This window comes from Embiotoca jacksoni, unplaced genomic scaffold, assembly GCF_022577435.1.
Source record: "Embiotoca jacksoni isolate LCO1_2020_lvr unplaced genomic scaffold, fEmbJac1.0.p SCAF_3, whole genome shotgun sequence".
In the NCBI taxonomy this organism is placed as follows: Eukaryota; Metazoa; Chordata; class Actinopteri; family Embiotocidae; genus Embiotoca; species Embiotoca jacksoni.
In genome coordinates, this window is record NW_027185381.1 from 23,676,246 (window position 1) to 23,702,832 (window position 26,587).

Sequence of the window (26,587 nt, forward strand, 5' to 3'; positions counted from 1 at the left end):
TTAAAAACCCATCAAACTCAGTGATGAAACTGTTTCTCATGAGGACCACCACATGAAAGGAAGAACAAGAGTTCCCTCTGCTGCAGAGAAGTTTATCAGTAAGCAGCTTCAAAAATCAGCAACACCAGCATCTCATTAGAGCCCACATCTCCGTTTCACAGTAAAAACAGCCGACAGATCTCAACATGACCTGTTGGCAGAAGACTGTGTGAATCAGACCTTCATGGTCGAACTGTTGCAAAGGAAAAAAAAAACCCCAACTGAATGGGACCAGGAAATAGAAGAAGAGAAGTGTTTGGACCGTGAAACGCAAGGAATGAACACAAGACTCGCGGAAGTCCGGACGTTGGTCTGATTAGTCTATTTGTGAGATTTCAGCTGTCGTACTTTTGTAAGACACAATGAAGGCAGTCCGATTCACCAGATGAAGATCTTTGGTGTAAACCTGCAATTGGTCGACCATTTCACGCAACTGTTTTCAAAATCTCCATTGCAGCAGAAAGCAACAACATCCTCCGAGCAGCGACCTAAACAGTGAAATTGTTTTGATGAAGACATGGATCACGCCCGTTCAGTTCATTTTTGCTCTTTTGCAGCAAATCAGCCATTTCAACGGCCACGTGTAAATATTCCACCAAAACAAGTTTCTCCACAACACCATCATCGTTGCACCCTGAGACGAAGATGTTTGTGATCGGTTTGAAGAATGACGAAAACGTCGTTGCAGCGTTGTTGTGGAGTAGCGGGAAGCTACAGTCTTCTCGAAAAGTATTTAAAAGTTTAAATCGCTCGATCATCATCGGCGCAAAACCACAAGGACTCCAGCACTGTCACACAAAGAGGCAACTAAAAAGCAGGAGAGTTGGCTGGAGTGGTATCTGAAAAGATCGGGTCAACAGGCCTGGAGGAAACCGGAAGTAGAAACTTGTCCAACAGAAACGATGAACTGGGAATCCTCCTTTAGAACAAAAAAAAAGCACAAAAAGACACGGAAAACAAAGACGAGAGGTAGAAACGATGAACTGACACGGAAGAGGTGGAAAACACACAAACTAAACAAACTTGGGAGGGGAGGACAATGAGGGACAGATGAAGCTAATCATAATATAAATAAATCATACCATAGACTGTATATAAAAGTAGACGTAGCTTCCAGGTCTGAAAAAAACGAGGCCAATGGGGGAAGTAAAGTACCTTTAACTGCAATACCACCGAGGGCCGCTAGGGGTCGTGTCCAAAAAGTCTCTCAGAGTCAACAGAGGCAATTCGTAACCAGCTGTGTAATCCGATGAGAATCCACGTTCATCCGTGTTGGGTTTAGTAAATGTAATGTAATGTTTAGTAAAGAGAGCCAGAGAACGCTGAACGAAAGCACACAGGAAATGATTTAAACATCTCTCTCTTCTCTTTATTGCCTGGTCTCGTCGACACACATTCGCCCTTCTCAAGCACTCAGTCCGACAGTTTAATAATGAAATGACACCTCCAGTTTTCAAAAACAACGCAAAATGTACAACAAATAATTTATATGAACATAGTGGTTTAATCCACTTTGCATAATATCACAGCATCCTGACTTTTTTTTTGTTTTTTGTATTGTTATTCATTACAGACATTTATTACATTGACATCAATCTGTTTTTGGTATTAATGTCACAAAATGAAGGTAGTGGTAACAAATCAAAAAAAGCTCTTAAGATCTTTTGACATCTTTTGGACCTAACAAATTTAAAAATGTATGTTAAATACTAACTTCGAGCAAACAAACAAACCAAATAAAAATGATAAGAAATAAAACTGCAGTTTTTCAGTGTAAGTGGAGGCGAGTCTGCTTCAAGTTTGTGTTGAAAACACGTTCAGATCTCCGTGGTTAAAGATATTTGAATCCAGGAACTACTGGTTTCCACTAATTCGCCTTGAAAACCTGCTCGACATTAAGCTGGTAATCACTTCATCTTCACCCTGCTGCAAGTCTCAGATGTCGCAGTTTAATTCCACCGCAAGAATGCACCACAGGGGGCACAATTTAAATTCAGTTTGAGGTTTCAGCAGAACATCTGCAGCCGTAACACAACACGGGGAACGACAAAGCAAGATACCACGATTTATAAGTCGATGGTGGTTAAATTCTGTGCAAACCAACGGCTGACGGGAAGACCAACAGAGTGAAACAAAGTAAGTCAATAAGTAAACATTATTTGCAGGTACTTGGCTTAAAAAGAAAGAAAAAAAACAAAAACAGGACTCTTTAAGGTAAACGCTCGCTTCAGTGTCTGTGTATTTAAAACTAAACCGCTTCAACAGAAAAGCATAAAAACAACCCGATCCCTTTAATACCATACATCTTATATAGTTAACATTTTGCTCTGCAGGTAACTAGACGTCAAGAGATGAGTCGACTTTGATGCTCGGCATTAAAAAAAAAAAAAAAGATAAATCCTACTGGCGGTAAAATCGAAAAACCGTATGCACGCAGATATGAGAGCAAAAGCGAGTTCTTTTAACTGTCGCATAGCAAAAACAACTATCAAAAAGTTCACGTGCGCCTGCAGTCCATAGTGGCTCGACTTGAAAACTCGTGTTACAAAAACTAAAAGAAAAAGATTAAAGAAAGGGGGAACGAAGGAACTACCAAAGTGCAGCGGTCCTCCTACCTGCAGTGTTGCTCAACCCGACCTGCTGTTCCAGACAGTCAGACGCTGCACAGACTTTGCAGCTCTCAGCAGGCGCCGCTCCGGTTTCCGACGGCGACGATCAATCAGCAAGTCTGTCTGCAAGCAGATCTACTGCCTGAACCCGACACCATCGTCCGGTGGAGCTTGTCGAACGCCTCGACACCCAGAGTGCATAATATTAATCATTTCAATTCATAGTTTATGGATGAACGTCACCAACGGTCTCAAACACGCGCGCGCGCGCACACACGCACGAACGCAAACTGATTTATAAATGTGCTTTGTTTTACAAGTTAAAAAATAAGAAGTTAAATGAGGCATTCCAGAAGATTTCCCGAAAACGACGAACTGCTCCGATCGCACGGTAAAGTAGACAAATATCAGAACACAAAGTTAGCTCGTTCACAACTTCAGTTTTTCACGGCTCCCTCAGATGCGACTTGAAATATTGTTTGACGGACGCGTTCCCTCATTAGTAAACGAGCACATGTTGCAGGTTTTTCCTCTGTGAAGACATATTCAGAAAAGGTTAGTGTTTTAAATTTGGGATAGAGAGCTTACAGTATGGATTTTTTTTTTTTTTTGAGTCCCTTCCCAGTAGTAAAGCGAACTGGCTGCTCCTCCTGTAACTGAAACCCCCGTCCGGATCCACATTTGTATTTTCAAGTTCTTTCTCCTGCATTTTATCAGCGCAGTGAGAAATTTAAAAACAATCTGATGGAAACACCAACATGTAGGGCTGTCACCATTAAAAGACGCAGAATTAGCTGTTTCTAATGAATCCGTGGACGAACAGACGATTATCGGCGGATTACTGTGACACCGAAATAAACCTAAAAATGTGACAATTCTGTGGCAAGTTCTGCAGTTGTTGTTTTTTTTTGTTTTCTTCGAAGCACGGTCACCGACGTTTTCTTGATTTCTGTGTCCGTCATAATCCTGCGTCTTAAAATCCCGTCTGGAACGACGAACTACCAGGAGCCGCTCGAGCCTAAGCGTTCATAAACTCAATAGCCTCCCTTCTAAAGGTTCCTTACGAGCTGGTTAACAACTCTCGTATCGCTTTTGTCGTTCTAAACCTCGACGTTCGTGGGCAGAGCGACGACTCGGCCGTCACAGACATGGAGGAGAAACAACAACAACAACAACAAAAAAACATCAACCAGTCTCTGCAGGGAGGTTTTCACGGTGTTGCTCAGCTGATCAATCACTGCGTGAAGAGGAAGTGAATCATCAGTCGGTTCATCAGTTTCCAGGAGGTTACAGAAATGTTTTGACCCGTCTTGTCCATCGTCTGGACGGAGGATAAAACCGGTTTAAAACGGCTCCGGTCTCGACCCAAAGTCCAGCGCTCGTAAACGCAGCGACGCTTCACACGTCACCTACGGCGAAGCCCAGTTTGGTCCCACGCAGGGTCTGATTTGGTTAGAAACGATTCATAGGCACTGGTTTAGTCCCTCTGTTGGAAAAAGAGTTCAAGGAAGTCCTTCTGTTAAATCTAAAGCATATCTGCGTGGGCAAGTTAACATGCGTCACCACAACATGCAGGCAGCTGCAGGTTCGGCCGTTGCTTCTCTGCAGCGCAGCAGAGAACGCGAGAAGAGCTGTCGGGAGGATGCGCAGCAGCCTACGACACAGAAGACAGTATTTCATTTGGAGTACATTTAAAATAAAAAGGTGAGGCTGCGTTTGATCTTTCGTTAAAGCTTCAGGCAGCAATGGTCTGTATTTTTCTTCATCCGTCAGCTCTGTTCAAACATGAAATAAAATGAATCAAAATCTGAATTAAGGCTCGTTTTCCACGCTTAGATGCCAGCGAGGACTTTTAAAAGTTCTGTCTTGAAGTCAAGTACATCTATGTCGGACATGACTGCTGTCAAAACTGCAGCGGGGAAGGCGTACAAAGTCATACATGTACCAAGAGTTCAATTTTTGTCCGTCGTGGAATCATTGTGTCACTGGGAGTTTTGGGGAACGCGGGTTGAGGACGTCACATTTCATAACGCACAGTGTCGTCGCGGCCCCCGTCCCCCGTCCCCTCCGAGCTGCAGTGTGCTAACATCACCTTGGGCGCCGGGCACACTCGTCCCTCAGTCTACTTCACTCCATCAGTCCCTCCATCTCTGCTCATGAGTGCTGGCAAAGGAAAAAAAAAAAAAAAAAGAACGGCGTGCGCTCCACAGCTAATGATCAGGTCTACCAGTCACCCACGGGTCAAACCGTTCTGCAAAGATCAGTCGAAATTACACTGTACAAAATGTTTGGTAAAGTTCAAAGGTTTGTTTGGTGATACTAAAAGACGCCACTGTTTAAAATCTGTACTGTAGAGACGACTGAACGGAAACGTTTTGAGGTATGTTTGGTAAAAACGTAGCGGACCGTGACCCAAAACTGAGGCGCAGATCAAACCACTAATATTTTTTTAAATCAAAGATTTTATCAGTGACATCCTCATTCTACTATTTTCATCTTCATGAAAAGCTCATTATAAGCTTTCAGCTGACTTTGCGAGAAAGGTGAATAAATTAAAAAAAAAGTTCTTGTTCATCAGGTCGTTAAGTGCAGACATTTATTTACCTTTTTCACATGAGCTTCTCTGCAGGCAGTTGAGCTCCTCCCGGGTGCAGCGACTCAATGTAGGCCAAAGCACTCTGCATGGAGGTCAGACAGTAGCCTTCCTCTCCTATCAAATAGCTGAAAGACAGAAGTGGGCATTAGTTCATGAAAGTGATCAACACGCCATTTATTTCAACTGTTTGAGGTCAAAGAAAACCGAAAGAGGTCAAGGAAGGACACAAACACAACGAGGCATGACTGCCCACAAGAATGCCAAACATCCCAGCACGGGACAAAATCCAATTTATTCATTTCGCTTTAATCGACGCATCGGCATTTTCCCACGGCGAGTGTCCGCTCCACCTTCGCCCGCTCTGGAGACGTTCTCCGCGTATTAGACGGGTGGGCGGCGCGAGGGAAGGGAAGTGATGGACGGAGGGGCTGATAGGCGAGAAGAGCAACGGACCAGCGAGGAGAACTTTTCCCAGAGATGGCAGACGAGAGGCCGAGCAGCGCTGGAGAATGAGTCAATCCTGGCTGACCTCGGACTAACTGGAGCAAGACACGAGAGCGACCGCAGGCAGGACGCTGGTGTGTGGGTGTGGGGGTGTGTGTGTGTGGGAAGACCAAGAGAGGAAAGAAGATAAGACGCCTATCACTCCACTGTGATCTGTACATTGTGAATTAAATATAGCTGATGTAGTTAGTTTGGCACAATACCTCAATGTTCATCGAGCGTGTGTATATTAAAAAAAAAAAAAAAAAGCATCTCAACAAACCCGAACAAGCAACCGGCTATCACCACATTTGATTTAATTTACCAAAAAAAAATAAAAACCGTTGACAAACCTGAAGTAACCCTTTCAAAAATTGAAAAAAATAACCAAAACATTAAAACATAAACAAAAAAGTGAAAATATGTTGTAATTTTCATCAAAGACCAAATGTCAAAGACAATTGGATTATGCCATTATAACTTGAAATGGGTATTTCTGCAAAAATACTATTTAACATTCACTGGAACTATTATATGAAGAAAGGTCATTTGTTACTTTACTGGTCGTTTTTTTTTTTTTTTTTAATCTGTTCAAGCGGGAGCAGATCTGCCGCCATTTATTTGTGGAAATCTGAAAGCGCCTGAAGCGAGAGGCTCATTCAAACAGCCAGAGTTAATCATTTACAGTAGACAGTGTTTCCCCTGCTATTGTTATTGTTTTGCCCCCCCCCCACTCCCCCTGAAAGAAACTAAATATTATGTTGTCTACTTGGTTAGTTTCTGAGTACTGGTTTCTTTTCAGCTCCGTGTGAGTCTCCACTACATTGTGCTGTAACAACAACAACAGCGGTGTTAGAAGCTCTGCCGCTGAACTGCATCTACTACAAATGTCCCTCCTGACAACGTCTTGTTGACCAAAGCAGAAATGACATCAAGAAGAATAAAAGCTAAGATTATGTTGGTTCAAGTGTTTTTTTTGTATTTAGACACAATAAAAGTACCAAATAAGTTTAGGGTAAAATGAAATGTACCTCACATCTCACCATGTTTAGTTACTTTTTTTTTAATTGCAATAACATTTTGTCCCATCTGACCTTCTAAAAAGAAGCTTCATACCTCATCTGATTCATATAAATTTATACTCTGGACTATGAAATCTCAATGAGTGACTGACAGCTGATGCCTCAGTCCTCTCGCAGCCTGGACGGCCCATGTTGGCTCCATTTCTTCCTTCACTTGAACACTTCCAACCCACCGAACTACATAAACATAAAGTGGGACTTTAGTTGCATTTTTATGGAGAGGAAAAACCAAATCCCAAATATCCCGACATTCCTTGGCCATGGCCAACCAGCTGGCTTTTACAACCACACTGTTTTTATGGCCATGAGTAGACCTTTCGGGTGTGGTCTGAACTGACACGCTACCATAATAAGTATGATGAACGGCAACTCGAGATCACCAGCCCTCCACGACTGTCCTCCTTCACTGCTGTATTCGTTTTTTGGCAATATAATTTCAGCCTTACTATTGGGCCCCGATCAACGTCAGAAAAGAGTAAGAAGGTACTAAGGCCCGACTAATGACTCGGACTCAGCCTGCAAATATCTGAACTTGGAGTATTGTTTTTTTTTTTTTGGTCTTTATTTACATATGTAACATTGGCATGTTATCACCTTATGAAATTGTTGTGGTGAAAGCAAACAATCGTCTGTTTTACACATCCAGCAGACGCGGAGTGACATTGGCTTTCATTCAAGTCGTGTTTGTGGCCACCTGTTTGATTTAAGTCCGATATTCCGTCTCCTTTTAGCTCCGTTTGGATCTCCACCAACTCCTGAAACAACATCTGGCTCTTCAGCATCTCTGGCTTTGTCTGAGTGCCGTTTGGTGCTGGGATGTTAATGTACAGCGGTTTTATCTGATCTTTTTATTCCACGGCAAACAGCTCCCAGTTGCGAATGTTGAAAATAAGGTTGAAGGAATGAAGAGTTCAACGGTCGTAAACCAAAACAAATGAGCTGAAAGCTGCTAAAACTACAATTACATTATTTTGGCACGGGGGAGGGATGATGAGAAGTACATTACTTTATGATAAATTTGTATTAATTTGCTCCACAAGGGATGTAACGGGGGAATATGTATTTGTTTGTCTGCAGTGAGGCATTGTCAACATTGACAATGAGAGAAAAAAAGGCACTTTGAGCAGTTCTAATGGTTAAGCTACTCTGCTGGCTTCAATTTAACATCATTATGAATATACTGCACTATTAAAAAGTTTTATTTGATCTATTTGATAGTTAAGAGTAGAAAGCTCAGAGTCTTTTCTTATGGATTGTGCCTAAACTTTTGCCAAAAGAATTACGGCCAATTAAGAACTTTTGAATTTTACATAAAAATAAAATAATTTTGCTTTTTTTTTTGTGCTGAAAATGTACCAAACCATAACTCATAAAACCAAGTTACATACCAGGACCATGAATCTTAAGTACTGTTACACAACTCACCCTTCATGAATAAACTCCTCCAAAGCAGCACATTCAGACACCAGCTGAGGACACTGACACCGCAGAGCCACGAAGGACAGGATGGGCAACAGGTCATCGGCACCACTGTCGACGAAAGACCGATTAAAACAGGACAACAACAGTAAATAAACAGAGCAGAAGGGTGTGTGTGTGGGGGGGTGGGGTGGGGGGGGATAGAGTAACATACACAAGTGACATACACAAGAGTATTTTGGTTTGTGCTCCCGGGGGGACTGAATGGAAACTAAATCAAATGTAGCTCTTAATGTTCAGGGATGGAAATGATAAAGCTTTTTTTTTTTTTTTCTTTTCTCTCTCTCCCCGAGATTTGTTGGGAGGACAAATTGCAGCCGGGGAGACGATGACAGCCTGATAGCATTTTCCCTGTGTGCAGACAGTGACCGTTTGTTTATCAGGACTCGCACGCAGGGGCTAACTGCTTGCTTGATAGTTTGCGTGAGAAGGTAGGTCTCGCTGGCCCTCGGCTGACCCAGCCGCATGCAACTGGATACTCTCCTCCTGCGAAGGTCCTGGAAGGTGTGGACGGGCTCACGTAACCGCCGAGAGAGCCGGACCTCACACACTCGCACAATTGCAACCTCGTACCATCGTCTTCACGACCGTAAACACCCACATCGATCCCTCACGCGAAAACTGGTGTCTCTGCATTCCAAGGATACAATGCAGCCCGGCCACGAGCAGAAATACTGATTTCAGTCAGAGGATTAGGCTTCATTGTGGGTTTTGCGCTGCTCTGCGCTTTAGAGAGCTGATTAAACCAAACACACCAGAAACGGGCAGAAGGGAACATTTCTTAACTAACAAGATACAGAGGAAAAACTGGTGACCAAGTGAGCAGCACAATAGAAGAGTGACAATAAAGGGAGGTAGACAAAAAGCACTCGAGACAACAAATGAGCTCCCGGGTGGTCACGGACAAAGAGCTGACGTAAATGGGAACGCTTTTCAAAGACTAAAAGAGAGGGCAACACGTTCAATAAAGTGCGTCTGTGTGATTGTACGTCAGAAACGAAAAGGGTACACGCAACTCCTCTGTCAGCACGACGTCTTGATTAGTCGCAAATCCACTTCCAAATTCTTATCCGAGTCCGAGGCCTTGATCAAAAACACTTTCTCTGAGTCACAGCGGCACACAGAAATGCAACCTGTATTTACGTGGCCTAAGAAAAGCCAGAAGTGAGCTGCAAACAGGACAGAAAAACATGTCAGCGCTGGCAGATTGGAGGCAGTACGTGATCCAAATTCACCCTCTTCAATGAGCTTGGAATCAAATTTAGAGGCAAAACTTTAACTCACTTCGGATCTCTGAATTATAGCTGCCGGTGCCCACTGGCTAGAGTCTGACGTTGTAAAAACAAAATGGATCTGTGATGAGCTAGAAGTGCCAGAGTTTGCCCGTCAAAAGCAGTTAAAGACCTGAGGTTAAAGAGATTTTTCTTTCTGCATCGCTGCTCACTTTCACCAAAAGACGATGAGCTGTCAGAGATGATCGGCCTCTAAAATATGTAATTTCCCACTCCCCCGGTTTGCCCGTGTTTGGCGTACGTTTCCAGGTAACAAAACCAACTCCCCTCGGCGTGATTCAGTTTTCTTTTGTCAGAGTGACATTTTGTTACCAAGAAGTTGTATGTACTGAGAGTCCAAACAAAATAATCCCTCAACGTCACAACTTTTCTGGATTAAAAAGCTCTGAGAAGTGCTGTGCACGGTCATCTCTTCTACTCCGCCGTCTCTGATCACTTCACACAGACTCCAACACAAGCAGACAGATATGGAGCGGCAGACATAGCCTCAGCCTTTCTCCAAAAACATTAGTGGATCCACCGAAAGAGAAAAAGGGACGAGGACAAGAGTGTATGGAAAAAAAAAATATATATATATAAAAGACAAGATATCTGATAACTCCTTGGATTTCATTTACATGCTTTTTTTTTTTTTTCCTTGACGCTGCTCGTTTCTGGGCTCTATTAAAAACTTTTTACAAGCATCAATGGTAGGAACAAATAAAACCCTTTAAAAGCTGGTGACATATCCCATGGGTTTGATGTCGACTGTTTTAAGCCCTATTAAAAAGTGTCAAACGTTAACTTAAGCCTGGTTCTCCAAACAACCCAGTAAATGCTCCTCTTCTAGGACCAAGTTCCCCGCCCACTTTGGAGAAGACATGCTGGCCATCTGTTTGTTTACTAGTGTGTTCACTAGAGGCCTCTGCTTGTACAATATTATTCCCAAAATATACTCAGTCCACTAATGTATGGCAGAGTGTTAAACTAGGCGGTGATGTTCCTGATTATAGGCGCATCGCTGCGTTCTCGCGTGAATGTGTTACAGGGGATAACAGGCAGCCACAGTGAGAAAAAAACAGATTTAAAAACTCTGCATTTCAGTCAAACTCTATCAACACACAACAATTTCAAGTCTATAGAGCACTGCATGTTCTAGATTACGGTTGCTACAACCCACTGAGCCTTTGTCCGACTGGCTGGGAATCATCAGAGATTCCACAAACCTCCATCTCTTTTCTTCTGATCTCCAAAGCTCCTCGCTGGACCTTGGGTTTGTTCCAAACTCAGACAGGATGACCCACTTTTGGGCCTGGCCAGGAACAGGCACTCTATAGGGGGGCAACAGACGCCAGGACAGCGCCCACTGTGCCAGACCTAAATGAGCACTGATGAGACCTGACAGAGCAGCTACCAAGGCAGAGAGCCCTGAAAGGATGTTTCGGTCCTTCTACTGGACTTTGGGGCAGTCTTTCCGTCCTTACCATGAGCATGGAGTGAGCATGGAGTGAATGAGGAAAGGACTTTTATTTTGAAGGTTAATGAGAAGTACGTTAAAGGAACAACGCCTGCCCCACACACAGACTTGCGCTGCGTTTTCTCTCACTTGAGATTTCCAGTAAAATGTACTCACATGGCAGCTGTTTTGGGAGAAGAGTCCGACTCGTGAAGACACCTGTAATTCTCAGCACAGGCACAGATCAGGCGTAACGTCCTGACTGTAACAAAACATACAGAAAGCAATTCATAAAACTCTTGGACTTGGACCAAATTTACAATTACTGTATACGGAGATACAGAGCACTGCTGGTTTTTAAGCGATTTTGCTCCATTATTCGGCTTAATACAAAAGTAGAGGAAAGCGTTTCAGGTAAATTGTCAAATTAAATATCAGATTTAGGGGCTGTCGTGGATTATTTTAACCAATATTTGTAAATACGAGCCACCAAAAAGAAATAAGCACCACCTTCGGAAAGACAAATAATCACAGACCTTGCAGGTGTAGCTTTCAAAAGGCTGCAGGTTAGCTGGAAGAACAAACTCGTCTGCTCTAAATGAGACCGTCCAGCCTCACAGACACTAAAGCTTAACATGCTTTCTAATAAAAGAAAATGTAACTGTTTATTTCTGAAGCTTAAAGCATCCCGACTAACATCCCCAATCTGCTAACTTCCAAATGAGCCTGACCGACGCTTCAGATCTTCTGGCACGGTCGTACTAATGGTTCCTAATTCCTGACTTGTCAACTAAAGGTGACTCAGTCTTTGCTGTCCGAACTCGGGAAAACTCAGACGGGCAAACTCAGTATCCTCCTTTAAACCTCTTCTCAAAATACACTTATCAAAAATGCTTTTTCCTAACTTTTGTTGATGTCCTAAATTCCTGGTCATTTGTTATCATTGCACATTTTACTGTAAAGAGCTTTGTAACATTGGTTTTGAAAAGTGCAATATAAAGAAAGAAAGAAAGAGACGAGTTCAGGGACTCCTTGTCCCACATTTCTGAGATTACTACAAGAAGTTCACCGCCGCTGCACCGTTCAGGTTTTAGTTTTTTCACCTTTTGCTACATTTGCAGCAGGAGTGATTTGCTGCATCAGAGCTGATAATGCAGATAAGAAAAAAAAAATGATGATCTGGTGAAAGAATCCCAATTTTAATTATAACATTTTTGTGTAGCAAATTGTGGGCTGTCCTGAAACCTGAGACACTTATAAACAAACTTGAAATAAGTGATTTGTGTGTAATGAATATAAAACTTTTTAATACTTTCTTAGGCGGAGGAGGCAAAATTGAATTATTTTTTTTTATTACTTTTTAAGACTTGCAAATACTTAGAATAATTAAAAAAAAAAAAAAAAAAAAAAAAAAAAAACTCTTAAGAGGCCAAGATGAGAGTCAGCACTGAGCCTGTGGTCAGGAGCCTCTGCCAGAAGAGGGTGGACCGCCTCTTTCAAGGTTAATTAAAGCGCACTAAGAGAAGCTATCTGTTGTGAAATTCCTCCTTTTTGTGAATAAAAACAATACAAACTGACTCACCAATACATTCCAGCTTCCTCTGTGGACAGCAGTCTTGAATGAGAAGGTGAAGCTCTTGAACTGCCGACTCATAGGGGTAGGAACCTTCCAGTGAACCAGGCTCTGGGGGAAACAGTTTAAAGGGCACGCCGACATCTCCAGGTGAAACATCCCGGTACAGCGTCATAACCGCTTCAAAGGACTGCTCCCTTTCTCGGTGCACCTTCCTGAAAAAGAAAGACAAAAGTCAACAGACTGAAAACCCATGAACATTAGTTAATTATTAATTTGACAAATTTCATGGGAGCAGATGACTCAACAGTGATTTAAAAACCATGAGTCATTCCCACCTCAATAACTGGGTGTGTTTGTGGGTGGAAAGCCTCAGAGGGTAAACTAGCAAAATCCCTTTCCTTATTCACAGACTCATTGTGGCTTAACTAGCAACCCCTACTGGTTAGGTGTTTTTTTTAAAACAACTTTTCCAGTCTTTTGTTGCCCTTGTCCCCACTTTTTGGAGACATTTGATAGGCCTCAAATTCAAAATAAGCATATATTCTTCATAAAACAATATAACTTCTCAGTTTCAACATTTTCTACATTGTCTTTGGTCTATTTTCAATTAAATATGGGTTTATGTGATTTGCAAAATCCTTGCATTCTGTTTTTATTTCCATTTTACACAGCGTCCCAACTTTTTCAGAAATGGGGTTGCAACATAGATGCTGTATGAACAATAGCAACAGCATGTGCAGCAACAGGTCCACGGAGACTTGTGGGAACAAAAGCCAGAGAGTGTCACGTAAGCAGATATTCAATGACTAATGACTACAAACCAGAATGCAAACGGTGTCACAGGGTATTAGTAACGAAATGAAGAAACAACTCAAACCTGTGAAAGCGGCTCAAAGACAAACGGAGAGTTTCAGGTGTGAATCTAATGTTTACATCCTGAAATGTTACTGTAGTTGTTGGACATGTGATGTTAAAGAATGCTAACGTTTGCTTGTTTAGGGTAATGCAGCGATAGCTGGGGGGGGGGGGGGTGCTCATACGGTCAGCAGCTCCGGTCATTATTGTTCAATCTGTAAAAAAATATAACATTGTGCCTTCATGTTCAAATACATTTGATCAGTTTATTACCAAATCCGGTTTCATGACTCGTGGAATTTCAACGGTAGAGGCACCGGATACCAAATTTCTGGTTGTTGGATTTTCCAAACTATACAACCAGCTGAATAATTTATATTGACAACCACAAAACTCGTATCAGCGAGCACACAGTCACCAAATGAGGCTCAACTGTAGAAAGGGGACATTAACATGACTCCAGATGGTTGTTTGCAGCACAGTGGTGGGTTTTTTTTTCTGAAAATCAAAACACCAAGAAAAGGAATTGTTTACTTGCCACTGTAAAACATTTATGGATAAACAAAGCTGATGTAATGAATCACATATGAGACTAAACAGAGTACTGACATGGCACTGAAGCCCGAGCTCACGTAATTAATTTATACAACGAGCGTAAACAGTAACCGTATACATCCACAGTTTGGACAAAGTTTGACTTTGCAGACCAAGAACTTGTTTCTCCCATTTCTTGATGACTCAATGATTAAATTTCACTGCCGTTGTTAAAAGTTTCCTTAGAAATTGTTAGCCGTTAATAACAATAATGCTGCGTATGCGTGACAAGTTTGGAAACCGCTGTGTTAGGCTGTACCGGGGGTCACGCACAAAGAAGCAGACAACAATGGCATGGCAGTGACATGAACCACAGCACATCATCAAATCTCAAACCTGCAGTGAACGTGCTGAAATCTGATTAAAACATCTTCAATTCAATGCGAAGAATACCAGCAGAAAAATCTGCAAACACAGTTCTATACTATCTTACCTATATTTCTTAAAAACACAAATCTGCCCTGAAGAACTTATTTTCATTAAAAAAGAAACACTTTTTTTTTCCACTTTAAGTCTTTCTGGAGGTCAGAGTGTGTCAACATCACTACGAAAGGAAAAGAAAAGAAAGTTTGTTTGATGGTACTGAAGTAAACTTGTCAGTTTCTGTCATTTGTCCGTGATGTGACTTCACCAGCCACCCAACACGTCAAATTTCTCCTTCATTTATGTCTAAACTCTGTCAAACCCAAGAGGTAACAAATACAGAAAATAAATAAGACTCGTACTATTAACTGCAACACAACTGATCATTTTACAGACTTGATTTGAGGGTAACGAGAATTACCTGAAGTACAAGCTGGGAAGAGGCTGGCATAGAAAGAGCAGCACTGCCACATGCTGGTCAATCAGAAACCTCAACCCACAGGAAACAATTCATGTCAAACTCTAATACCCATTTGCTTTAAGTGCAGTATAATTACAGACTTAAAATGTACCTCGACCTTCGAACCTCATTCAAGTCTACCAACAACACAGCAGTTGTGGTTTGACTTGAATAAAAAAAACAACAACAACAAAAAAACAACTTACAGTATTGTTTGCACCGTATGTTTTAGAGCACAAGAATTTAAAGGTGCAATACCTGAAAAGAGCCACCAGGGCGCTCCACAGGGGCGTGAAGAAGGCTTCCTCTATGCTGGCGAGACACAGGTCCTTCGAGCTGGCTGTGTTCAGACACTCAAAGGACAGCAAACACAGTGACAGAAGCTGATCTGAAATATATATGAAAAAAAAAAAAAGCCACATCACTTCTAATCCAACAACTTTTCGATTGAATGTGAATGTTACACCAAGACGAAGCTGTTGCTGTTAATAATCGCCACATCCATATGTCACTGTGCTCACCAATTGCAATATGAATGTCCTTCACGATAGCTTTCAGGTGTTCCTTAACCGCTCTCATCTCCAGCTCCTCGACGTGGCCCTCGCCCTGCTCCGACTGAGCCGAGGGATCGCAGGCCAGCTCCGAATCCAAGCCGGTGTCGTCGGTGCTGCCGTGTGGCAGTGCCCAGTCCAGCCGGGTCAGGAACTGCTCCAGGTCTTCAAACGAGTTCTCCCGGTCTATCGACACCTGCGCGCGAGGCTCCTCCGCGTCCTCGTCGTCGTAGAGTTCGTGAGACGGCGAGGGGGAAAGCGAGGGGTTGGTGCCGAGACTCTGGCCGACGACGTTACTGCCTGCAATCTTGATTGGCTTGCTCTGAGTCTCTGTGTTGCGACATAAACATTTGTAGTAAAACATAATGTTTTCATCACAGAAATGTTTTTTTTTTTTAAAAAAAAAAGACATTACTATACATGGCTATAGCTTGGCTGCATCGCCATTACTTAATGTATTGATTTGTTTCTCATATACACGTCTAAAGAGTCATAATTTCCTCCATTTAGTCCAAATAAATGCACATCAGGTGGCTCGATATGCAATGAACATTAATGGATAACACAAACCAAAAATAACACTTCTGTTGGATATGCAGTTTATTTTCTGACATGTACATTATCTTTTCATCTACTGGCTGGCTTTCACAAACTCCATTTGATTTCTCTAATTCAATTAAGGATGAAACCAGCCGCAACAAAACAAAACCCGGAGCTGAGGAAATGAGTATAAATGTGATCCTAATGTTTTCTGAAACGTACCCGGCTCTGGTTCTTACCTGGACGAAGCAGGTTGTGAATGCTGCGTGAAGGCCTCAGAGGCAGGGGGGGACTCTGGGGGAGGCCTTTACTAACGATGGGGTAGAGCCTGTTGTAGATTCTGTACTGGTGTTTCCTCAGCAGCTTCACCACTGGGTGGTCAGACCGGCTGAGGACACAGTGCAAATGTTAGTCGAAAACCTCAATGTCCTGTTACAAATAGTGTGGCGACAGGCTGATACCGGCTTCAGGCAACACTATCCAGTCTGCTGTAAAGAGAGGAACAACAATTTGGGTCAGTTCAGGAGTGTTTTTCTTTCAGTTATACAATAAGTTGAGTTGTGACAAGGACCTTTTAGCACCAAACATTTTGACTTGTCACAGTTGGAATTAAACGATGGCTCACTACCATCGGGTGTCCCAGATCGCCATGACAGTGAGCATGAATGCACAAAAGTCGGATGTCCCCTAAGCTGTACACAGCCATCATTAAAACACCTGTGCTGGGGGGCCCCGATAACCGAGAGTCCCCAGTTCAAGTTGGAACATTTCTCCTTCCCCTGCGGTCTTCCCACATTTCCTGTCTATCTCTCTATATATCTGTCCAATATATACATACAAAAAAAAAAAATCTATATTAAAAAAACAAACAAACACCTGTGCTTCCCCAACTGTGATAAGTGAATGTCCGCTGTGAAAAAGGTGCTTTCAGATATGTTTGTGTGGCAGCCCTCTCTGAGCTGGCCTTCACCTGCAGGACCCCGATGGGTGGAGTCGTTTCATCGGAGAGATTCGGCTCGCCCGGTCTAGCTCCACGACACGAGGTGGGATTTATCTGTTGCGCGTTTACTTTCTCTTTGTTAATTTTCTTTTTACGTAAACGAGTTTTAAGTTACAACTCCTGTGTGGTCTCCCCCCCTCCTTTGTCCAACCTTAAGCTTGTGACCTTTGTGGGGGGGAGGGGGGGAAAGGATTTTCCGGCCCAGAGAATATCTCAATAGATTTCAGTTAAACAAATCCTGTTCGCTCCCTAACCCGGGAATATCCCCGATCTAGACTTTTAAACTCCGATTGATTGAAATTGGATTTTTTTTTTTTTTTTAACTCAACATTCCTACTGAGTTTTAGCATCACTTAATGAAACTTAAAAACATCTTGCGCACCCAGAGAGCACCAAAACAACAACAACAAAAAGGAGGAGGGCAAAGGGTCTGCCCCTCCCCTAGATTTTGGGGTTTATTTGTAGTTAAACATTTGCAGTTTGCGGTTGTTTGTTTCTCTACTCTAAAGGCACGAATATGATCTTAAACACGAGTTAAAATATTTTACCTGAGCAGGTAGGAGATTAAATCTGACACTAATGTGACATCAGGATTCTCCTTCAAGTTGGCTTTCCACTGTTTGGGCCAACCCTAAAGAGACAAACAAAACAGTCACAACTACATCTCCAATCACACATAACAATTGCAAGTACTTGGCTTCTGATCATAATGTGTAGATGGAAGAGCATCAGTCACGATACACAACACTTTTAGAAATAAAAAACTAACTCCATGGTAAAGCAGCCATGAACCAGACAATGTTTCTGTTGTGGTTTACCGGTAGTGTGCCAGGACTACCAACGCTGCAGTGCGGTAGGTCCTCTCTTTGTACCCCGAGTATTAACCGTGTAGCTGTTTTCAACATTTCAGAAAGTATGTGTATTGGCAGCATTATCATATAATTATGTGCTGCCATAAAAGCTGCTGATTAAAGTTTGGGGAGCTGCATAAGGCCTGTGGCGGCGCATCATTATTATGTTATGTTTTTATGGCGTAAACTCACATGGTCTTGCTCATATTCCAAGACATTGGTGTAGAGGACACGCTGCTCTTGTTCTTCTGCAGTCATTTCCCCAGATGCTGCAAATCTCCTGGAATGACAAACACGTAATGATGTTGTTTATGCATCGGCATACTTGCAGACAAACCGTATTTACCGATCTTGGCCCTTTACCAATCAACCTTTTGAGTGCAACTCCAAAAAGTCGCTGATCTTTTTGTTTTCCCCCCTCATTGCACAGCATTAAGCTTGTGGGTTTGTGGTTTATATTGGGGCAGAGAGACAATTTATTAATTAATATCGGCCAAATTACAATTGCTTCTCTATGCTTTCTACTGAGATGAAAGAGATGTACATCTCAACCTATGTAACTTTATACAAAAATGGGAATCAGAATTTGACAATACCCTCTGTGATTTTAGTGGAAGAGTAAACGTGACCCTGAACCTAATGGCTCGAAATAATTTACACCCTTTCCAAGAATTTCACGAGAGCTTTACCTCGAGAGCTGCAGGCAACGACACAAACAGATGACACCACAGACAGTGTTTCAAATCCACAGGAAAGCACAGATATAATTTCCAAGCTTGAGGAGATGCTGGAAGAAGCTAACTTGAGGCAGGTAAAACAAACTATGCTAAATTGAACGGGAAAAATTATAATGTTTTATAAAAATTTTCAAAGACTACTAATTCAAAATGTCTACAAATATCAAAGTCAGAACTTCAATTGTTGTGGTAGCAACAAAATAAGTGTTGGGTCTTCTGAGTATCATGTTTGTAAAGAGGCATGCATAAAACTAATAAACAACTCATAATAAGTTGGTAAAAAAAAGAAGACGATAGAAACAAAGAATAAAGTTTTAACATGATTCGTTATGTTTATGGAGAACCACAGTACCTGTTGGCTTCTTCTTGTAGCCTTAGTCTTCTCTCCTCCATCTTCCGCTGGAGCTAATGTTAACATTCAGGAAACCTCCAAACATCACAACCTCACATGGATCAGCATTAAGTAGTGATGTCTTCACTGTGGAGACTCAGGAGCCCTAATGAGGTACATCAACACCCAATGAGCTAAAAGATGATTTTCCATGTTAATAAATCTACAGTTAAATGTCCCTTTTCTTCTCTAATGAGCCTCTTTCTTCTCCTGGCCTGTTTCTCAGCAACGTACCACCTATTTTATGATGATTTGAACATTGTAAGTTGTAACACTAAGATTGTGATCTTTGCTGAAAGAATGCGCAAGTGGCTCGTCATTTAATTTGCTAAATACCTAAAACGCCAGAGTAGACAACAGTTTACAGTATTTGTTTCCTGTGACACAGCAGTCGGGCCCATTACTGCACAAAGCTCACCACTCACTTTCCAGGGATTGGAAAAGCAGGACAAATTGAATCAATTACAGAGAATCAAGTCACATAAGAAACGGGAATAAAGCATCAGACGCAGCCTTAGTGAAAAACTCTATAATACTGAAGCTACCCTTCACCAGCAAGCAACAAAAATGGAGTCTTCCAACAACACAAAAGACAAGCTGAGAAAGGAAAGGATACAGCATCTTCCCTGGCTTTGGCTATGATGAGGTTCTCCATCATCTGCCGTTGGAGAGAAAGCGTCTGCATTGGGAAGGAGAGGAAATTACTTTAAATATGTGCATTGATGCAATTAAATATGATCAAAAACAATATGAACCTTGAGGATGTGCATTGTTTCTGTAGCCCCCCCAAAAAAAGACCAAAATAATGGAAAGAAAGAAAAAAGAAAAAAGAAGAAGCCACAATGTTGTAGACTATCTAAAATCTCAAAAAACACCCACACACCGAAAGTCTGGATTACAGGGTTTTAACCTTTACAACAAACACCTAAAGACGACAAGAAGTACTTTGCATCACAAAGGACACTTTCAAACCTCCAGATGACATTAAGTGATAAAGAAACCAACACAAACAATTAGATCGGTTCCCTCCTTGCTGACTGTGGCACCCAAAATCTCTCTTATATAGGCTACCCTGTGCGTGTATATTGAAAACCATTATCTTGTGTGAAATCTCACAGTAAATGTTGGATAACAGTGAATCAATCTTGGATAACAATGAATCATTGTTGGAGTAGTGCTTTCTGTACGTGCTAATTTACACAATTGTCATTATGGCAAAACATGAAACACCGAAAGCCAAAATTTTGAAAACCCCATTGGTTTAATGGCTTTTATAATAAAATTAAGATTGTAAATCCCTGAAGTGCATGCATTTAAATTATGCAAATGAATGGCTGAAATATGCAAAACTGTACAAGTTAGTAGACTCTGAATATAACTCTTAATGAAGGGCAATTTATATTATTTTATAGTGCTTCATTTTATTCAACGTGAGTTTTTTTTTTATGTCTTAATTAAAATGTCAATATCTTTAAAAAAATTATGTTTTAAAAGAAAAAAATGTTTTCTTTACTCAAACACATATCGCGATTTTAATATCATGATTTCAATGCCTCGTTCGTGATTTTTTTTTTTTTTGTCCCATAAAGCATTTAGAAAAACAAAAAAAACCCGTAGGTGGCGTTAATTGGCTCATAAAGTTAGCTGACATGACTTTACCTTGATAAACGCCTTTAGTTTTCTCCAGTAAACTCGAAGCTCCGAAGTGGGTTCGTGGTGAAACATTTCGGTATCTGAATAACAAGTTGACATTTCTTTAAAAAAAAAAAAAAAAAGTCCCGAGATAAAACAGAAAGTTTATCGAGGGGAAACGGAGGTAGCATTCAACCGTGGTAATTAGACAAAAAAATAAAAAAAATAAAAAAAAAAATAAAAAAAAAAAAAAAAAAGGTAAAGCTACCTTAATGAAAGTTAAATCTCACTCACCTCCTTTAATCCTTTTCTCAAAGAATCGTTAACGACAACATAAAAAAAAAAAAGTTCTTTACGCGCAGGTACTCACCGCTGATCACCAACAAGACGCGTCAGACTAATGGTTAACGGACCGGAAGAACCACAGAATGTCAAAATAAAAGCACGGGAAGTAGCGTGCATTTTTTTACTTTTTAATGCTTAATAAATTATGCAAACATCACAGATCCATCGTTAAAGGATTAAATTGAAGAAAACGTTTGCAATTTTTAATGATTAAGCATAACTTACTTTTTAATCACCATGAAAATAGAGGAGATCGAATACACAATAACAATTCATATTGGATTTTGTTTTTTGTGGGGGTTTTTTCCCAGTGAAACTACTAAAATATTAACCATGAAACTCTTTCGATTTTACAGTTCCTGGTTTCCCGCAGTTCATGTGAACTGAATTTCAGGTTGTTGAGTGAAAAAGTAAAAACATGATCAGAAATGTTGGAATAAGAAAAAGGTGAGCGAGTTTGGGATTACTATTTGATGTAACGTGTCTGATCTTGCTGTGTTAGGACGCTGCAACAAGAGACCGTGGTTGAACACTAGTTTAAACAATCGATTTACTGTACAGAACAGAGTCCACCCATGGATGCATGACGCAGACTTTCAAAATGATCTTTTTAGACACTGTATTTTAAAAAAAAAAAAACGTAATTTTAAAAATTGCTGTATATTTTCCTTTTATTTGGACTTAAAGCTTCACAATATACTCGAACGTCAAGAAAGCTAGCCTGTACTCTATTTGTCTCTCAGTAATGATTATTGCATCCATTGTGAACAGTGAACTCTTATATTATTGACACGTCGTGTGGCTTTGTTGAACCGCACATTTACCCTCTTATCTTAAAATCCGACACTTAAAAACCGTGAACTGAGAGCGATGAACACGTCAGGATGGACTTTAATGACGCCGATGACGTCTGATATAGATTCATTGTTACACACATTACACGCACTAACGCCGTTGTTGTCAACCTTGTTCAAAGTCTGACATAATTGCAGTGACATCGCTTGAATGATTGATCAACTGCAAAACCTCCGACACGTGCAGCTGTGTGTGTGTGTGTGTGTGTGTGTGTGTGTGTGGCCGTGATGCTAAGTGGTGAGTTTACCAAATAATAATCATGTTTATTGTAGGTATGCATGACACAGAAACCAGTTCAAGTATCATATTGGTGAATACATTAAATAACACTTTGCAGCAATGTTACATTAACTTCTCTGATCGAAAGAGTTATAATAAGAGGCGTTTCTAATATTTTATCACTCCCATTAAAATGAATGAGGAACACCCTGTATAGTATAGCTCAGTGGAGTTCAACAGCAACACAAACCACAGTCTCCAAAATGACCATCAAAATTAAGCAAACGTCTCTCTGTATTAACGTCAGTGTTTGTTTTGCTCTTATGGCTAATTAGTGTATTTGTGTATCAGGTGGGTAAAGTAACAGGAAGAGGTCCTGTCTGAGGCAAAAACATGAAGAAACCTCCAAACAACCAGCATTTTGCACCACCATACATGATGTAATGAACCCACCCAGTTTGTTCACTGCTCAACTGTAAAGATGATGATATGATCAGTAATCTTGTAGGGGGCTTTAATCTTGAGTAACCCGATAAGAGACTGAAAACGGAGCCAGGACTCCCGTCTCTCCTCCTCCTCCTCCTCCTCCTCCTCTCACTATCTCACAACAAATGCTCCGAACTTACCAAAGACGTCTTCTGATAGGCCTGACCGGGGCTGAGCCTCGCCAGACGAGCTTCATAATTGGCTCTCAGCTTCTGGTTCATACGTGATGCTTCTTCAATGGGCGTCAGCTGCCTGCACACACGGACAAAATGCAAACAAACAAAGCATCACATAAGTGTTGTCTCAAAGGCACAAAGACCAGTCTCTCTGGGAAGCTGATCATTGTTAGCGGACATCTGTTGTCAGTGGTGATGGCTGATTATCACATATAGCGCAAGCAAGCACCAACAACACTCGCAGAAGGTAAATCCGATATTTCTAACTTATTATTCTTCGTCGTGAAAATGATCCTCAAGTATAAAGAGACTGAACAGAGAGACTTCGGCGGGAGCATTTGACTACATTAGTGACGTAAACATCTTAATTTCAATTTCTAAAATTTAGATCACAGAATTTACTGCGAGACACTGAAGACTGTTTTGGTGTTTAAAGTTTACAACGCGGTGCTCTACTGACGGCTGCGTGGAAATCTCTTATCTCTGCTCTGTTGTTGACTTCGGGTCAGCAATACTGATGGAAACCAGCTCTTACTTTTTGCTCATGTCCTGTAACGCTACTGTTTGCAGTCTGTGGAAGACTTCCGGAGGTAGAAACGGGGATAGTTCCCCGCCGCCCTCTGACAGCACCCTGCGGTGACCGGTCCGTGTCGGGTTGGCCGCTTTAGGCTCAACAGGAGGATCACCTGCAGGGGAGTGTGACAGCAGAGCTGAAACACAAAGACAAAGAGGTGCTGATCATGTGGCTAGACATTGGCTTTGTTTTGATTTGCTAGCAGCAGGCTCCAAGTTAGCACTGATTGACCGGTGTGTTTATAAAAGAGATGCCTCTGATTGGAGGGTAATGTAATCACCAGTGTTTGCAGCCCCGGCGGTGGGGGGGACAGCAGTGTGATGGGGCTCTGTTAGGCCGGGAGAACCAGTGGAAGAAGCGGAGGCGGGGAGGTCAGGCGGGTCAGCGTTCTTTCCTACGAAGGACTTGGCTCGCTCCAGACACTGCTCAGCTAGCCTCAACATGCGCTCCTCCTCCACGGCCACCACCATCTCCTTCTCCTCTGAGGCCACACAGAAAGACAGCGCGTCGGGGGAAGCGATGCATTTTAAGAGCAGGCGCTCCTGTCTGATTAATTTAATGTCAGTCCACTGTAGAAAGGTCATCACTTGGCATTTTGACATCTGATTTCAATTTCATGAATAACAATAAACTCCTGTATTCAAGCTGATTAGTTCAAGTCTGGTTGGGATGATTAACTATGCTGCTATCAAGTGGCTGCTACGTCCTCAAACCTCTGAGGTTTTGTGTGTGTGTGGGGGGGGGAAGGTGTGGGGGGGTTATATAGATAGTGAGATACAACCCCCGTTTCCAAAAAAGTTGGGATGCCGTGAAAAATGTAAATAAAAACAGAGTGTGATGAACTGCAAATCACATAAACCCGTATTTAATTACAAATAGACCAAAGACAAGCTATCAAATGTTGAAACTGAGAAATGTTATTGTTTTATGAAAAATATATGCTGATTTTGGAATTTGATGCCAATAAAAAAAACCTTTAAAAAAAAGTTGGGACAGGGTCATGTTTACCACTGTGTTGCATCAGCTCCTATTTCAGCAACACTCTCAGACTGAATACAAGCAAATCAATACTATTGAGTCGTTCAAATCAATCTTTGAGTACAGAGTAAAAGTCAACGACTCAATAGTATTGATTGGTTTTAAACAAGGTGACACTAATACAGTAATCTGTCTCGTCTTTAGTGTGAGTCTCTCCTCCAAAACACTTAAGGGGAGTCAACTTAATTAAACCAAAAAGACAGCAAGATACTGTGATTCAGCAATGACTGTAAACACTCGTATATTTGTTTGTAAGTCATCATAAAGTTGTATTTCCTATTGTTTATCACTAGAGGTTGGTGGAGGGCTGATATATCTCCGTGCAGCTTTAATGCCACTCACTGTACATGGTTTGCCTCCAGTGTGACACATTTCCAATTTCATCAAGTGGGAATAAACTGATGAGCCGAAACATTAGGACCACCAATGTGCTGTTGACTCTTCATGCGCCGCCGGGACCTGGACTCGGTGCTATTGTATTGTAACAATACATTTTTCTGGTGTATGCCACATTTATGACAGGTTTTTCAGTCAGTGTTCGTCAGTCTGTCTGCTTGACAGTCCCATTTTGTTGAAACTAAAAAGGACTTTTGAGAAAAATATTCTGAAATTTCTGAAAATATTATTTTATTGGATAAAACAGATGACAAAGTTTTCCTTTGGGGAAATGATTTGCAGTTAAAATATGTCATATTATAATTATAACATTATATTGTATCATATATAAAACTTTGTTGTGCTATACAAATAAAATCAATATTATTATGAAGTGCCTTGTCATGCAGCAGTGTCTGCCAATCATAATTTAAGTTAAACAATGTGCTAGTTTGAACATATGACCAACTTTTTAACACGCTACTGTTATACCCTATTTGATAACTCCGTACGGTAGATAAAAACAAGTACACATAACAAAGAAGTAACAGAGAAAATAAGCAGAAGGTAAGATATCATGAACAGTACACTAGACAAGCCACTACTCAGATCTTACTTTGTGGCCCAGCTTCCTCCAAAAGCACATGTGAGATGTAGTTGATGGTCCGGAGGTATTCACAGTAGGCTTCCTGCAGAGAGGCCACAACCTATTATGATCAAGTTAAATAGTAAACAATGCAGCCTACACACAGAGAGTGTTATGAATTGCTGGAGCCTACCCCAGCTGACTTTGGGTGAAGACAGGGGCCAACACAGACACAGATAACCACCCACGCTTACATTTACACATTTTACACCTACAGCCAATTAAGAATCACCCCCTAACCTAACCTTGCATGTTTTTGGACAGTGGGAGGAAGAAAAAAACAAAACTCCCCACAAACAGTCCTGAATTTAATTACTTTAATTCAAAACACGTACTGTCAAAACAGAATTTAACAATTCCTACATGTATTTCATCTGAAAAAAAATAAATATGAAGGGCACCTGCCCCCCCTCGAGTTAAAGGGCAGTGACGCCTCTGGCCATTACTGTTATAAAAAGGTTGTCGTGTCATATTTAACTTTTTAAACAAACGCAGCCTATTAGTTCATAGTTACGTACACTTATAGCCTAAAATACAGTTTATTGTTCATTATTTCGATATATTTGTAGAGTATTTAAACGTATTTTTTTTTTTAGTAACATTAACCACAAAACATATTGTAGTAAAAGGTGTGTCGCATTAAATTAAATGACAATAAAAAATATATATATATATATATAAACAACCAGCAGCAGGTGTGTTGACTGACAGGTGAACGTTATCTATGACAGCCTCCGCCCCCTCCGTCTTGTTTACATCTGCACACGGCGTTTCCTGTCGGGTTAAAAACTGGGCGGTTATCGCAGCAGTCCGGAGGCCGTGCAGCTCACTAACCTTGTGTTTGTCCCCTCCGTCCAGCTGTATGGCCAGTTTGGCCATTTTCATGGCATTTTGAAGGGGCTTCACGCCGCTGTCAGCCGCAGCCATGGTGAGTCCGGAACTCTTCTTCTTCTTCTTCTTCTTCTTCTTCTAAGTATCCTCCTTCTTTGTTTTTTTTTCTTCTTCTTCTTCTTCTTCTTCTTCGCGGGCCGCCAACTAAAGCACACACCGCCCCCTGCTGCATCAGAGCGTGGGAGGCTGAATTCATGTGCGACAATTTCAGGAACAAATTTATAAATGAAAGCGGATTCATCCTGAACTAAATACCAGTTCCATGTGAAAACAGTGAAAAGCTCAGAGATGTTGAGTTTACTATCACAGAAAACTGAGGAAAATAGCAATGCTCACGTTTGAGGAGCAGATTTAGCATTTCTGCTTTAAAAAAAAAAAAAAAAAAACATCATCAAACTTTGTGTAACTAACTGATTC

General features: G+C 41.4%; 1 protein-coding gene across 4 annotated transcripts; it reads right to left on the reverse strand.

Moving 5' to 3' along the window:
- Positions 1-1,392: 1,392 nt before the first annotated feature.
- vps9d1 (VPS9 domain containing 1) lies at positions 1,393-26,279 on the reverse strand. 4 transcript variants are annotated; one of them, XM_069162700.1, is made up of 17 exons: positions 26,114-26,278; positions 25,250-25,340; positions 23,501-23,701; positions 23,182-23,356; positions 22,611-22,722; positions 19,550-19,612; positions 18,895-18,947; positions 17,998-18,085; positions 17,503-17,585; positions 16,194-16,342; positions 15,385-15,744; positions 15,122-15,251; positions 12,598-12,803; positions 11,193-11,277; positions 8,235-8,339; positions 5,253-5,369; positions 1,393-4,134 (listed from the first exon to the last, which is right to left on the reverse strand). In XM_069162700.1, the coding sequence occupies exons 1-16, from the start codon at positions 26,204-26,206 to the stop codon at positions 5,258-5,260; spliced, it is 2,106 nt and encodes a 701-aa protein (XP_069018801.1). In that variant the 5' UTR covers positions 26,207-26,278; the 3' UTR covers positions 1,393-4,134; positions 5,253-5,257. The 4 variants fall into 4 exon arrangements, with proteins under 4 accessions (XP_069018801.1, XP_069018800.1, XP_069018803.1 ...); XM_069162699.1 differs by having other exon boundaries at positions 1,393-4,302; XM_069162702.1 differs by having other exon boundaries at positions 1,393-5,369; positions 23,182-23,332; positions 26,114-26,279.
- Between the last annotated feature and the right edge of the window lie 308 nt (positions 26,280-26,587).